Source organism: Strix aluco, chromosome 19 (genome assembly GCF_031877795.1).
Source record: "Strix aluco isolate bStrAlu1 chromosome 19, bStrAlu1.hap1, whole genome shotgun sequence".
NCBI lineage: Eukaryota > Metazoa > Chordata > Aves > Strigiformes > Strigidae > Strix > Strix aluco.
Genome location: NC_133949.1, coordinates 16,655,139 through 16,671,051, shown reverse-complemented (window position 1 = coordinate 16,671,051; position 15,913 = coordinate 16,655,139). Strand labels below are relative to the sequence as shown.

Below are 15,913 nucleotides of genomic sequence, written 5' to 3'. Positions count from 1 at the left end.
ATACTTTGGAAGATAATCAGATTTTGGGTCTACATAGGTTTAGCTTTACTGTTTAGGTTAAATACCAGGGACTTAAAAAACTGGGGGACCTTCTCTGACATGATGACAATATAAAGGGTAAGACTATTCAGCAGCTAAAGCTCTGTAGGAGACAGAAATGGACAGCATGACCTACTAGAGAAAATGACCGAAATTTAATTAGGCACCAAAATGAAACTGATTACAGAGAAATTATGTGTTTTACTATTTGCCGTAAGGGTTTTAATGAGGTAAAATAATAACACGGTTTTGCTGGACCGAACCTCTCTGATGACATTATCAACATTTTACAGATTTTTCCAGCTGTCTTGATTCATACCATCATTATACCAATTTATGTTAATTGTATCATTATGTAAATTACAGTAACAAAAAAGGTACTCAAATCCCATAGAGTCAGAAACCAGTGGGTTGTAACAGCTTACATTTTAACAGCTAGTGATGCAGTCAGAAAAGGTCAGGGTGGGGTAACATTAAAAACTTTCTGTTCATTTCTTTTGTCTTGCTTTTAATTAACCTGCAAATACACCAAGGTTCCACCAGGCTTCTCAAATCATGCATGAGAGGAGACACGGGAATAGGAGAACACACTGAAATCTCATTCCTCAAGAAGGTCAGCTCCTCTGCGGGCACCCAAACAAACGGATCAGTAGTGGGCTGTGGTAGCAGTGGCTAGTTCCAGCTGCTGTCCTAATGTCCAAGTTTACAAAAGCAACCAGGTCTCCAAACACACTGAGAGCTTGCTTTGTTTTAGTGCTTTCCTGGGAGCAAAACACTTGAAAACCTCAATCTAGACTCAGCTGCCGAGCCACCCTGCACAGCCCTGGCTTGTATTACTGAGCAGAGTGAGTCCCTCATGCTGTTGAGTGAACTTGGCCTAATATCACTGTACTGGTTTCCTGCAGGCTACAAATCAGAATGCAAATTCCTAGTATCTTTTTTCCCAGATGCTTCCTCAGCCCAGGCAGCATAGCAGGATAGAAGTCACAATCAGATAGTTGTTCTGCTTCTAAGGTGCAATGTCCTCCCTCTAAAAGGGTAACTAATCTTGCCTCTGCAGACGGGAGCATCTTTTCCAGAGCTAGTCTGAGACTGTGGAATTAACTCATCTGTCACAAAACTTTATGCCTCCCACTTCGTCTGCAAAACACTCTGCCTGTCAGAGAACAGAGCTGAACGTACAGTAGTGTGGCAATAAAGAAAAATAAAATTTAAAAATAAAAAACAAAAGAACAAGGAACAAAATTCTGCTAAATCACAAAACTACCTTGCGTGTAAGACTCCACTGAGGACAGAAAGAAAAAAATGCATGGCATATGATGGATTTAAGCTACAACACTTTACCACACTCATAAATGCAGTCAGAATCAAAGAAAGAAAATGGTGTAAATCCACTTCGGGGCAGACTAGTGAAACAGACAAAAACCAAATCGCTGGCTAGGATATAAGGCTTGGGTCAAATTTTTGCTTCAGTGTGGCACCTAAGTGTGGCGGGTTGACCCTGGCTGGACACCAGGTACCCACCCAGTCGCTCTATCACTGCCCTCTTCAACTGGACAGGGGAGGAGAAATATAACAAAAGGCTTGTGGGTCGAGATAAGGACAGGGAGAGATCATTCACCAATTACTGTCACAGGCAAAACAGACCTGACTTGGGGAAATTAATTTATTACTGATCAAATCAGAGCTGGATAATGAGAAATAAAAACAAACCTTAAAACACCTTCCCCCCACCCCTCCCTTCTTCCCAGGCTCAACTTTACTCCCAAATTCTCTACGTCCTCCCCTGCAGCAGCACAGGAGGGCAGGGATGGGGGTTGTGGATACTTGAAGATCTATCTCAACTAGAATACGGGTTCTTGTAGGGTGAAAGTGGTGTTACTCAGATCTCGCCTTCCCCAGGCCTGAGCTGTCCCCTTCTAGATTGTGCACTGGAATCTTAAAATGCAGAAAGTCAATGCACAAAACCAGCAAGCAGGAATACAATTGAAATATAAATACAGATACAGGTTTTACATATCATAAGAATGTTTTTACATGTTGCAGAACCTAACCTTAGTACCCAGTAATTTTCCCACACCACAAGAACACTGCTGACAAAGGCTAAGAAAGTAATTACTGTCTAGCTATTCAAAACCTCACTAGTCTACTGATCAACCAATGTATGGTCAAAAACTACTTGTTAGAAGCACAACCCTGCCTATTCTTCGTTCAGAAATATGCAGATATTTATTAGCTCTCAAATCTTTATTGCTTCTTCAATAGCAGAAAGTTTCAAACCCACATGCTGAATGCAAGGGGGAGTAATTCTGCTATCCCTTCCTCAGGCATGGCTTCTCCCAAATCTTTGGCTTATGTATTCATGTAATTTCATCAGCTGAAGTGATTACAGGGAAGCAGCACTGCCATTCTGCATTAGGCAACAGCCTCCCAGATAGCTCTGGGCAGCCCAGCTGAGTAGCATAGGCACAGGGCTGGATAATTCAGCATTCTGGACAGCAACAGCTGAAAGATGGAAAGGGGAAGGAGCACTTTCATTAAAATAATAACAAATAATTTTTAAAATATTCAATTTCCCATTTCCTCCCCAGGGAAATTTGTTGACATTTTAATATAAGATCTGCTCAGGAGTTGTAATCCAGGCTCTGACAAACACCTTTCATAACTTTCTACAGTTTTGTAGTCTGATACCCACAGCAGAAGAATGAGGGATGGAAAGAACAAAATTAATCCATTATACTCCACCTGCAACAAGTCAAATGAAAAGAATAAATGTCTCCCATTCTCTTTGTGGGAAGACAAAACAAGAGAGAGAGACTGAAGACCTGGAGAAAAAGTAAACCCTCTTAACCCAATCTGAAAACTGAAACCAGAAAATCCCATGTCTAGATGAAAATCTGAGACAAAATAGCATCCTAGAGACACATCCCATAATCTGGGGCTAACTCAGCCAATCTGGAATACCTAGTAACCTTAATTAAACAGATGGCCAAATGTAAGTACTGTGAATAATTTGATTTAGCTGTGATCATAGTAGGTGCTCAACTATCACATGGAAATGGTGACCTCATTACTAAATAACTATGTCAACAGTATGAAATTTAAAAGTTCAATTTTTTGGGAGATCATCAACCGATGCCATTTAAAACATAAGGCTGCATTATAAAAACCAGCAGGAACCATTAAGCATTTTTTGTCAGGACAGCCACTGCACCACGTATCAGTTCACTGAGAACTACCCTAAGTAGTTACATGGCTCTTAGCAATATTCGGTACCAAAACAAATTAAAGTGAAGGAGATGAGTAAAAACAGGAACTGACACTTACCTATTGCTGATCAGATGCTGAACTATAAGGAGGACAGCTCACAGTCCTAAATTAAATGCAATCACGTTACAGAAATTATACTGCTTTTCAGTCTAGCAGTCAATATCCAGGAGCAGTGGCTACCACCTGAGCCAACTGGTTTAATGACTAGGGAGGAGATCTAGCAGGTATTTCTGGAGACAGAAACGTACACTGCTACTGCAGATACCAATGAGCCAGCGCCTCCAGCAGGGATTGGTTTGGACTTGATTCCCACTGGAATTGGTGTATATGTTGTACACGTTCATCAGTGACTTACAGAGACATCAAGCAAGCCGTGTGTCTAATGCCTGAAATAACTCACTGCCCAAACAGTCTCTTAGTAGAGTTCAAACCTGTACTAAAAATCAAGCCAGGTCCTCTTTTTTTTTCCTCCCCCAGATCATTTCAAACATCCGTAACATTTTGCCATGCTAATTAGGGAGGAATTTATAATTAAAAACAAGAGAACTTGCTTTAGGTAGAAAGCATAAGGTGGTGGTAGTCCCCAAAGAAAACTGTTATTTCCATTATCACACTCCCATGAGAAATTACGCCATTTCTTGCCATCTGCTGTGCTATTACTAGCCGTTTATAATGACAAATCTGTCATGAGAAATATGTTCACATGAAGGCTGTAACATATGCTTTCTATTAACAAATGATAAAGAATATTGTAATACATTGCAGATGCAGTTCCGCAAACTGCACTGTTTAGAGGAAAATAATGGCATGCATGGCTGAGCCCAATCCTGTTCTGGAAGCCACAATATGAGACAATGCCTGTGTTAACTTCCACACTATCTCTTCACTGACTGAGTCTTGCACACACACATGCTACCAGATCTTGTACTGTGAGCCCTGGAGTAGAAGCAACACACAGGGTTTGGCCAAGGTCTAGACCCCAAGCGCTCCTCAGCTCCAGTTCTTGGGCCAGGCCAGAGGAGCTGGGCAAAGCTTCCTTTCCAAAGGGAAGGGGTGGGCACAGCGTGACAGCATGTGCTTATGAACACCACTGCAGCAGTAGTGAACAGACCACTGTGAACTCAATGAGGGCGACCAACAATTGTTCCCAGAGAGAACTGTGAGGAAAGAAGACAACCCTCATTAACACCACCCGTTTCTGTAAGCCAATTTGCTCTCTTTAGCAAGCAATGCAAGAGCACAGAAAGGTCAACAGCACAGTGACACATAAATACACTCCTCAAAGTGGGGCACCAGCAGCAAAGGAACACTAGCACTACCAGGCATTGCACTACTTTTCATTCCTACAGCACTAAAACTTTAACAGCAACACCTCTTGTACCTCCCTTAAGCAGAGCTGGGAGAAGAAAGTCCAGAGCACAAGGCACTGAAGGCTTCTATGCTCCAAATCAAGCCACACTGTACTGTCCTGTATGAGCCACCCTGTACACCAGCAGCTTCACCCTCCAATGCTCCACCTCTGCCACTCTAGCCAATGCTATAAGGCACTAATTAAATAAGGCATTAAATTAATGTTACGTGCACTTTCTTGGTACAGTTTCATAATCCACATCAAAAATAAATACGTTTAAAACAAAAATCAAAAGAATCCTGGTCCCTCCACACCCATCTTCCTTCTCAACATAACATCACACCAGAGCTGTGCTAGTCAAGATTTCTATTCTATCATCTCTAGCTGTCGAACAGCCTTAGTACAGAGAAAAACGAGAACTTCAACTCACGTTGTTTTTCCTGTAGAAAGCCAGATGAGCAAAATGCAGACTCTTCACCTGCAAAAGCAAAAAACCACAATGTGAAACAGGATTGCTCTGCACGAACATCAAGCTCTTCACTTTTTCTACTGTATTGCAGTAAATATTTTACAACTGACCACTATGCTGATTTCTAAAACTCCCGTTAGCTTCAATGGGAATAGTTTAACATTTATGACACCTTGAAAACTGCTCTAATCTATTCATCAAAATGGTTAGTCTAGAAGCCAGATTTTACTCTTCATTTCAAGAAAGGCATCATAAGCAATGAAACTGTGGCTAGGAATCTATTTGATTACCTGTAGCATTAGCCACTGAATCTCCAAATAACTAAGAATTAGTATAACTGAGCTAGCAACACAAAATAGATTCTTATTCCAAATATTTAGTTAGCAGTGTTTTTAAGAATGTCTCTGTCCTCCCATTCCCTCCCACAGTCCACCTGTCCAGGGAAAGTTGCAAGTACAAAGGGATTTTCTCAGATCTAAATACAAAAACCTAAAATACAGAGACACAAGGATATGGGAATAGAAGGGCCTTTCATTAGTTTATGCGTACAAAAGCCTCCTACAGCACTCAGGCCATCTCTGCCATGGATGGTAAACACATTTGCCATCATTCCACCACTACAGAAGTGAAAACCCAATGGTACCAGCCCACAGCTACCCTCAGAGCTGGGATGGGAACACAGGTCTCAAGCCCTTCTCTAGATTCCTTCTTCAGAGGCCTAAGCAAAATTTACTCTTTTTCCTGGAGCCTACCCACCATTTGAGTATATTCAAACAAGTGATAGCGATGGCACTCTTCTGCTGAGACACAGTCTGAATAAACAACAGAAGCAACATTGTGTTCTATGTATTTGGAAAAAAACCCCAGACTGGTCAAATGACAAGGACCAGGGAAGATGGTGGCACTCCATGATATGTGAATAAAACAGTGCACACGTTGCAGTCGCCTGACCTCGGTTTTTCTTGTGTTCAGTGAAAGTTTCTGTCCAGTGCCTTATGAAGACTACAGAACTTTATGTACTGTTTCTCATCAATTAAAAATGCCGTTACACTAAACCCCACTAGGGTTAATATATAATGAATAATAATCATTTTTAACTCCTCTGATGGATGCAGCAGTACAGAGTAAGAACTCTGCCATGATTCTCTTTTTCTTCAGATGCCCCAGCTATCACTTGGCAGGAAAAGAAAAGGAAAAGAAAAGGAAAAGAAAAGGAAAAGAAAAGGAAAAGAAAAGGAAAAGAAAAGGAAAAGAAAAGGAAAAGAAAAGGAAAAGAAAAGGAAAAGAAAAGGAAAAGAAAAGGAAAAGAAAAGGAAAAGAAAAGGAAAAGAAAAGGAAAAGAAAAGGAAAAGAAAAGGAAAAGAAAAGGAAAAGAAAAGGAAAAGAAAAGGAAAAGAAAAGGAAAAGAAAAGGAAAAGAAAAGGAAAAGAAAAGGAAAAGAAAAGGAAAAGAAAAGGAAAAGAAAAGGAAAAGAAAAGGAAAAGAAAAGGAAAAGAAAAGGAAAAGAAAAGGAAAAGAAAAGGAAAAGAAAAGGAAAAGAAAAGGAAAAGAAAAGGAAAAGAAAAGGAAAAGAAAAGGAAAAGAAAAGGAAAAGAAAAGGAAAAGAAAAGGAAAAGAAAAGGAAAAGAAAAGGAAAAGAAAAGGAAAAGAAAAGGAAAAGAAAAGGAAAAGAAAAGGAAAAGAAAAGGAAAAGAAAAGGAAAAGAAAAGGAAAAGAAAAGGAAAAGAAAAGGAAAAGAAAAGGAAAAGAAAAGGAAAAGAAAAGGAAAAGAAAAGGAAAAGAAAAGGAAAAGAAAAGGAAAAGGAATGACAGGCTCTTCAATACACATCATAGAAATCTGCCTTTACTCTGTGCTGAAACTGCAAGCAAAGAGACCACCTTGGAACCTGACTTTGGAGGAATGAAAATTACCTGAAGTAACCACTTTCCAAACTTCACGTACAATCTCTTTCATATTCAATTCTTCACCAGGGCAATTCACAGACAGTTGTTTTGCCAAAGAGCTTGTGTCACAACTGTTACCTGCTTTCAGCTTATTAGGGAAGAAGTATTATCTGCAATAGCTTGCAGGGAGAGGAATTGTTGAGGCAAAGCAGCCATCAGTCGTTGCCTTGGGAAGAACCTGTGAAGCTCTCAGGAATGGGAGAGCTAAAAGCAAAAACTAGGCCTCCAGGTCAAGACCACAGACCAGCTTTCTGAAGCGCCTGTATACACAATTCTACAAATTACAACATGACTGGAAAACAACAAATCTCCTTCCCATGACAACTTTAAATGGCTGTGCAGGTAGAAATTCTCCATCTCTAAAGAACAGATCTTGACGGAAAGTGAAGCCACTTTTGCTACAGAATTGAAATTAACTTTTATTTGGTAGGTTTCAAAAAGAGACCACAGGATTGGTAACACCAGCAGAAAACACGTCTGTTCACCAGAGAAAGTAGCTGCAGGTACGAGAAAGATTCACAAAGTGAACTTTAGTGTCATGCTCTGGTAGATGGTCATTACACATACATGTATCTTTGCAGATCTGTGCTCCTGAGATGTCAGAGGGCATTTTGTACAATTCTTGTCTCATTTTGCTCTCCCCTGGGATGACATCGCCAATGGGATCAGCATCAGACAGCACAGCAGAAGAGTTGTGTGCCTCATATCAGGGGGATCCTTCTTTGCCTCCTTCACACAGTCTTGCAACACGAGCTACTGGAGTGCCAGCAGGCTTTATGATACGCAGGACTTTCTCTGCTCTAATCACCTGAATTCATTTAACATAACCATACCACTGGAACAAACGAGGTTATGCTCCACTTCAGACCACGGCTCTCAGCCCAGCAAGAATACTGTGAAATTTAACTTCTGAATAGAAAAATCTGTTTTGTTAATATATTTTTTTAAAATGCCATGGCAAATGTAACACTGGTGTGAGGACAGTTATGTCAAACTTGGGAAAGTAGGGGGACAGGAAAGGAGGTAATATACCTACAGATGGTACGACCCTCTGGATAGGAACGGCAGCCAGGGAAACTCTGGGTCCAATGCAAGAACACATACTGATTTCAGCATGTGGACCGGATCTTAATACAGGTCAAAAAAGGAAAAGGGAATCTGTGGAGGGACTGCAAGAAAGCAATACTCTCTGCAGCAAGACTCAGCTCTCAGCTAAAAAATATCTTTGTGGCTAGTTTAAGCTTCCTCCATTTTGCCTGCATTTGCTGAGCTGCATTCTGTAACATACAGCATCACTAAATGAAATGACGGCAGTTGCAGAACACTGATAACCTGCCCTAGTGTAAACTGCTACCATGGCTGATTTGTGGAAATCCCATTCGCTGCTGCTCTCTAAAACCTGCTGCTAGAAGTAAATCTGTTCTTTATACAAGCCATCTGATGTGTTTTGGAACGCTGTTCACTATTCTAGTTTCCATCCTTCCCTTCCACTGTTCACTCCACAAAGCCAAATTTTCTGTTTGCCATTCTTCACATTATTAGGCAGTGGCAGATGCTATTGCAATAAATTTAATAGCAGCGTAAACATTACAGTCAGCTATGTACAAACAACCTTTAATTAATTATATGACTCTAGGAGGACATGACAAGGAGGGGGAGATCACATGCTACTGGGGGGAAGGAAGAGAGCAGTTTGTTTACACAGAACATTCACTGTGGACAAAATTAGGCAAGGCAGCCTTCAGAGGAGAGAGAGAGAAACACCAATACAAGGTAAAAATCAGTATACTGAAAGCAGAGTCATGAGCGTGTAGAGATTCTTCTGTTGTACTGAGTGTTTTGACCATTGCATAAATGTTGGAGCAGGGCAGAGGTAGCAAAGGAGACTGAGTCAGTGAGCCAACGGAAAATGAGAGCAGATGAAGAGCTTGCTAAAAACATCTTTGTGTGCACCCAGTCTTGCACAGAAATACTAGTTTTCCGTAGCAGTTTAATGGATTCAACTCAACATAGCTCTTAATTCAGATACTACGGGCTAGTAGCCACATCGCAACTGATAAGTACATTAACAAAAAGTCCAAACCATTCAATGCAAAAAATTAACCATTCCCATTTAAGTGGAGAATGGTAATTCACAGCCAAATTGGCATATCTGCAACATTTTCTCTTTATTCTCTTGACCTAATCATCAAATCTAACTTTTTTTAAACATGAGAAATGCAAAATTCAACAAAACAGTTAAGACCCACATATAATTAGGCTGGAAAGAGATTATTTCACCTCTACAGGTTTTATACTAAGGAATGAGTCAAGTGAGAAGAAAATAAATATGTTTCACATTATTATACAAGGAAATTATACAAGTAAAGAAAACAAGAGAGGAAAAATACACTCCAATCTTGCCTGAGAAAATTGACCTTAAAAATCAAATTAACAGCTGTCTTCCAGCCATACTTTGCAATTAACACAGGGCTGATTGCTAGCACCTTGGCGGTTTTCCTCACCATAGATGTATTTAACCATTGCACAGGGAGCTGCAGGCTCTGCTTTACTTGTAACCAAGCACCATATGTACAGATTTAAACACTGTAGGAGCTTTATTATTGACTTAAACCAATTCTATTTTACGAGAAACAATAGATGACTTCCACACTACAGTCTTTCTCCTTCTGCAAAAACATCAATCTGGAGAGTGATGCAACTAAACTCTCCTTTTACACTTAGCATTTGTACCTACTTAGAACAACCCAGCTGAAAGTTTGATGAAGACAAATCTCCTGAAGTTGATGAACTGCTTCTTTCATGTTAATGTTTCTCCATAATACATGACTAGTTAGACACTTAATTTGATGGAAAAATAAAAGTAATACTGTTCCACAGTCAAATTAAGAACTGCTTATGTGCTATTAATTCATAAAATAGTAAATACTTTCTCATTCACTTCCCTATCTCTACTTTCCACTACAGGGTGAGATTAGGGTAAATTTTTGTAGCAGCTGTTGGTGCATCCTACCCTTCTGTCTGGTGTTGTCTTACCCTGTACTGCATCACGCTAGTCCAACTGGAGATTCAAGGGGTCTGGGACAAGGACAAAGGCATTTTCGTAAGTGCTTAATGATCCTGAATGCCCAATAAAATTTATGGGAGCTCAGTGCACTTTGAAAAGCTAGCCCTTGTGAACAGATCACTCAAAACCAAACCAAGCCTTCTCAAAACAGAATCACTGCCATCAAGTTAAGTCTTTATAGCAGCCTCGTGCACACAAGAGAAAAGAGGAATTTCAAGTAGTGCAACAAAAGCTATTGTGAATCCTAGGGCTTTAGAACTGCAATGGCAGCACCAAACACAACGTACTACTGTGGAAGCAGCCAGTGACTGACCATCCCTTCCATGCAGTAAGTTTCTGCTAACAGCTGCTAGGAGAGATTCTGCTCTCCATTTTACTGCTCTAAGTTCAGTTTCTTCAGCAACTACTCTTTACAGTAGTCTTTACAAAGGATCAAAAGGTCCCTGCATCAAAAGGTCCTGCAATTGAAAGATGACTGATGCACATTTTCTGGAAGCATAAATATGCTGTAGTAATGCTTGCTTCAAATTAGTGTGAAATACAATAGTATAACTGGATAATGCTCTTAGTCAGAGAATCATAGAATGGTTTGGGTTGGAAGGGACCTTAAAGATCATCTAATTCCAACCCCCTGCCATCTAGTCATATGGTTTAGTTTTAGGTAACCTGTGAGGAGCAGGGAGTTGGATCTGATGATCCTTACACTTCCCTTCCAACTTGAGATACTCTATGATTCTATGAATAGGCTTACTCCACAGATGTATATTAAACTTAATCTTAACCAAAACCATTATTCTAGTCTTTCAGTTCTGTTCAGTGTCTTGTGGACATTATGACAAGAGAACAGAGATAGCAGTTAAGGGAATCAACAGGAAATTGCCCTGCCATCTCTTAGAAATGCACTGTTTCACATAGAAAACTGGCTTTTTTTTCCTCTTATGCTAGATGGGAAAAGATGAGATCCAAAAGATATGAGATCAGAGAGTAGAACATTTTTTTAAAGGGGAGTTACAAAGAATAGGTGGAGTGGTGAGGAATCATAGTGCATGCCATGAATTCTGCAGAATTTTATGGTCTACCATTCATAAGCCACAGTCTTTGGAGAACAATTCTTTCTAAGTTTTAAGGTGAGATGCACAGAATCTGTCATTTTAAAAAATCAGTAGGAGTTGCACAGCTTAATCTTAGGTGGTACGGAAAGGGCAGGAATTGCCGGTTTCCATACACAGACCTAACAAAACTTGCCTAACAGTAGCACCTCCCAGTTCCAAACCACTACCTTGTAATGGGCTGGATGTGAAGAATAAAATTTTAACCTAAATCAACAATTCAAACGTGTGCCAGAAAGAGAGTGACACTGGTGTCAGCACTATTTTCCAGATAGACAATCAATGCATTACAAGATTAAAAGATCCAAGTAACCTGAGCTTGTGCAATGGGACCAAGAAAGGCCTTTCACTCACCTGATATGAAAATTTCCAGTTGTGAAAGCTGATCATGTCCATCTATTTTGCTGGTTACCAGTAAAGCAATCCATCAGTCTGTATGTGTGGCATACGAAGCACAGGAAAAGTGATTTTCACGGGCATTTTACAGTCAGTTATGTTTTAAGCAACTAAAAATTAAATTGCATTTTGTCAATTGCCTACCTGAGAATTCATCCTCATTTGAAACATTTTAATTCAATTAGCTGGATTTGCAGAGTAAAATACTAGCATATTGCTGACAGAATTGACTAATGGCTCTTAAAATTTAATTAGGGTATATTAAATCAATAGTCACCCTTTGTGGCAAGCTGTATTATGGAAATTACATTGTTATTTGTTTGCTTGCTTGCTTTTTTACTCTTTAGTCTACAAAAATACCACTAATGCCAGGGGTTTTTTTTGGTTTTGTTTTTGTTTTAAAAAAGATCTGCATATTGAAGAAATAAGGTTGCAAGCCCAGGATATTCAGCAAATTTTAGAATGTCGTCTTGGCCTCAGGCATGACAAGCATATTGACAATTCCAATTCTACCAATTTAAGGATACTGTGATTGGGGAATTAAAGATGACTGCCTTAAGCATATTGTACAAATTAAGTTTCAAAACAAAGAAACGGTCAAGGTTCATTGGGGTTTTGCCTGTTTCACTTTTTTTGTATGTGCATTTGTGGGTTTTTTAATGTTTACATTTTGGAAAATGCAAATGTATTAAAACCAAAACTATCCACAGAAATGTGACTTTTTTTTCCCCAGGAAGACTTCAAAAGAGACAAACTCACTGCAAAACAGCCAACAGATAAATGTTTACGAAACCCTTCTAAAAGAAGACCAAGTTCAAGCCCCTGCTACAAATCTGGTAGAACTGGAATTTATACCATTTTACAGAAAGATTAAGTAATTGTATTGGGTTTACGTATCACGGTCTTGGTAGCAGGGGGCTACAGGGGCGGCTTCTGTGACAACAAGATGGCAAAAGGAGCTGTCCCCATGTCCAGCTGAGCCAGCTCCAAGACAGACCCACTGCTGCCCAAAGCTGAGCCCATCAGCAGCACCAACAGCACTTCTGTGATAACATACTTAGGAAGGGGTAAAAAGCACTGTGCAACAGCTGTGAGAGAGGAAAGTGAGAAAATGTGAGAGAAACAAGACTGCAGACACCAAAACCAGTGAAGGAGGAGGAGGAGGTGCTGCACACTCCAGAGCAGAGGTTCCCCGCAGCCCGTGGGGCAGCCCCTGGTGAGGCAGCTCTGCCCTGCGCCCAGGGAGGGCACTGGGGGAGCAGAATCCACCTGCAGCCCTGGGAGAGCCCACGCCGGAGCAGGGGGATGTGCCCTGAAGGAAGCTGTGACCCGTGAGAGCCCGCGTTGGGGCAGGCCCCTGGCAGCAGCTGTGGCCCACTGGGGACCCATACTGCAGCAGTTCGTGAAGAACTGCAGCCTGCGGGAAAGACCCATATTGGAAAAGTTTATGAAGGATTGTACCACATGGGAGGACCCCAGGCTGGAGCAGGGGAAGAGCATGAGGAGGAAGGAGCGGCAGAGACAGAGTGTTAAGGACTGACCAAGACCCCACTCCCCATTCCATTGCGGCGCTCAGGGAGGGGGGAGGAGGTAGAAGAGTTGGGAATGAAGTCGAGCCTGGGAGGAAGGGAAGAGTGGAGGGAAGGTGTTTTTAGTTTTGTTTTATTTCTCACTAGCCTACTCTGTTACAATTAATTGGCAATAAATTAATTTCCCTAAGTAGAGTCTGTTTTGCCTGTGATGCCCTCCATGCCCTTATCTCAACCCACAAGCTTTTCATTGTATTTCTCCCAACTCTGCTAATAAGGGAGTGATAGAGCAACTTAGTGGGACCAAAAATAAATTGTCTTTAAGATATAAATGTACTTTCTACAGCAAAGGGTAGAATGATGAATCAGGAGAGAACAGCGCAATTTGTAAATATCCCGTATGAATTTATAATGGTTATTTCAGAATCTGGGATCTGAAACCAAATCCCCTTCAACCAGCTGAGGGTAATGGAGGCTATTATCACCCATCCCTTTGGAACAGTTTTCGTCTCTCACAATGGACCAACTGACCCTGTAGAGCTTCCTTTCATATGGTCTACTTCTCCACTTCAGTCCTGGGAGCTCTTGTTTGAGTACTCTGGATAATAGCTTGATTGATTTCTCTCTGCAGTGGGCCAGACAACCACTTCACACACTCATCAACAAAACACTGTGTGATTACAATCTTCTAATTCTTTGTGGTCTTTTCAGGATGTGGCAGTCATCCTAGATACCAAGATCTTCTGAATTCTGTACATGCAAAAAAAGTGACTGAGATGAAAAAGGTCCTCCAAATCATTCAAAAGATACAACCTACTTGAAAGGAGATTGTTATCCTCTTCAGTGTACCCTTGCACTAGAATCATCAATAATACAACCATCTTATCACAAGGAGATGCACAGTTCACAATGAATTCATATTCCCAAATTCCAGCCTCTGAGACCAGTTCCAGTTGTTCTTCTGTGCTACCAGGACACCTTGATCTTAAATAGCACCACATATCCCAGTGAATCAACACAAGTTACAAGTTTACACGAACATATCCTCATAGTTGGGGGTAAAGAAAGGTTAAAATAACCCTTCATTTTCAAATGTGATCTATAGTAGGTAACGCAATAAAGTATATATCTCCATATATTTGAGTATGAGCTGTATGGAAGATCACAGAGTGTCAGAAGAGATGAAAGAAAAGAATGAAGTCTTGACTACCAAACTCCTGCCTAGGACACAAATCTACTCTGCAACAAATGTAGGCACATGAATCACTTAAGTCGGACCAACCTTAAAGCAGAGGAGCTTCAGGCACCCAAACAAGAATGAATCAAACAGAAGGTAACAGGTTATTAAAACCACTGCACTTAAGCAGGAACTGCTTAAAAACACACACATGCAAAATCAGTTGTTACAAGAGGTAAGGTACTAGTCATTCTATTTTTCATCAACTTTTCAGTTAGACTATTTTAAAAGGCAACAGAGCACTCACTACATTCTTGCTAGAGTAAAAAACAGTATTTTGTGAGGTATGCCAAGCATTGACTCTACAGATAGAAAACAAGAGTCTAATTATTAATAGAGTAGCCCCTATTCAGTCATGATCCATCTTTCTTTTACTGCAATTAATTACAAATAATGTCTGTCAGGATCACAAGTGTTTCATCAATAAGGAGCTAAATTTTATTTTGCCTTATGTGCAATAATATACATCACAGTCACTTTACTAGGACTCTATGCAGTAACCAAGCACAGAATTTGTCTCTTTAACAGAGTAGCTAGGGGTTGTCTCAGGCACAGAAATCTGCAGAATGATTGTAACCAGGGCCATAAACACACCAGTTCTCAAACACAACATAAGCATCTTTCCCCCGCTTCAACAATAGTCACATCTATAAAAGCAGATTCACCTCCATAAACAGGATGATAGTTTAGACTCCGTAGACCCTGAAGTCCATCAGCTCCTTGCTGTAACATCCATCTAACAGCCTGTCAGTGTCAAAAAGCATTAATTATTTGGGGCTGGAGAGGGAGTGTAGGGCCACAGCAGGGAGGGAACTGTAAGAGTTGGCAATGAGAATGCTTCTCCCCTTGTTTCTTAGAGGTCACAAAATGACTTCCAATGGTTATAACTGTTTGCACTCACGCAGCTAAAATTTCAACTGATGTTCTAGATGCTCAGTTCTCTGTATCACTTGGCCAGGCCCCAGACCTGGCTAAACCCCTTAAGGAAGTATTAAAGTCACTTTCATCAGAGCTTGCAGTAAATGTGCATAAGCAAGCACTTCCACGCATCTCCAATAATTCTTTATGAACCAGAGGAGCAATAAAACTTGACTGCTTTCCAAATGAGCTCGTAATCATCATCCATTACTTCAAACACTGGAGGTCAACACATACATTCTTGTCATACAACATGGTGTTTCGAGAGACAAAGCCAGACAGATTTTTTTTTTTTTTTTGTACTGAGGTCAAGGATCCCTTATGTGTCTTACGTAATTTCATAGCTTCACTGCAATGTAATTTTGAGAAGGTTCAGAACAAGAAAAGTCACTTGTTGCCATTTTAATGAGCATCCAAACTTTATCCCCAAGTGTATTTGCCCTCAGGTATTAACTACATCTTCTGGTGAAAGCCAGAAATTGTGTGCTCCTGAGAACCACAAATTGTGCAAGAACAGACAGTCAAAAGAATCAGAAATTGCACAGAGCAATTTTCAGATGTTATCTAATTCTATCACATCTTAC

General features: G+C 40.4%; 1 protein-coding gene across 5 annotated transcripts in view; it reads right to left on the bottom strand.

Annotated features, from left to right (window-relative positions):
* The window catches only part of PITPNM3 (PITPNM family member 3), a 114,673-nt gene that overhangs the window by 53,993 nt on the left and 44,767 nt on the right, over positions 1–15,913 (bottom strand). For all 5 annotated transcript variants that reach the window (XM_074844950.1, XM_074844951.1, XM_074844952.1 and 2 more), the window contains one exon: positions 5,091–5,138. In XM_074844950.1, the coding sequence (XP_074701051.1) occupies positions 5,091–5,138 (48 nt within the window). The remainder of the gene's footprint in view (positions 1–5,090; positions 5,139–15,913) is intronic.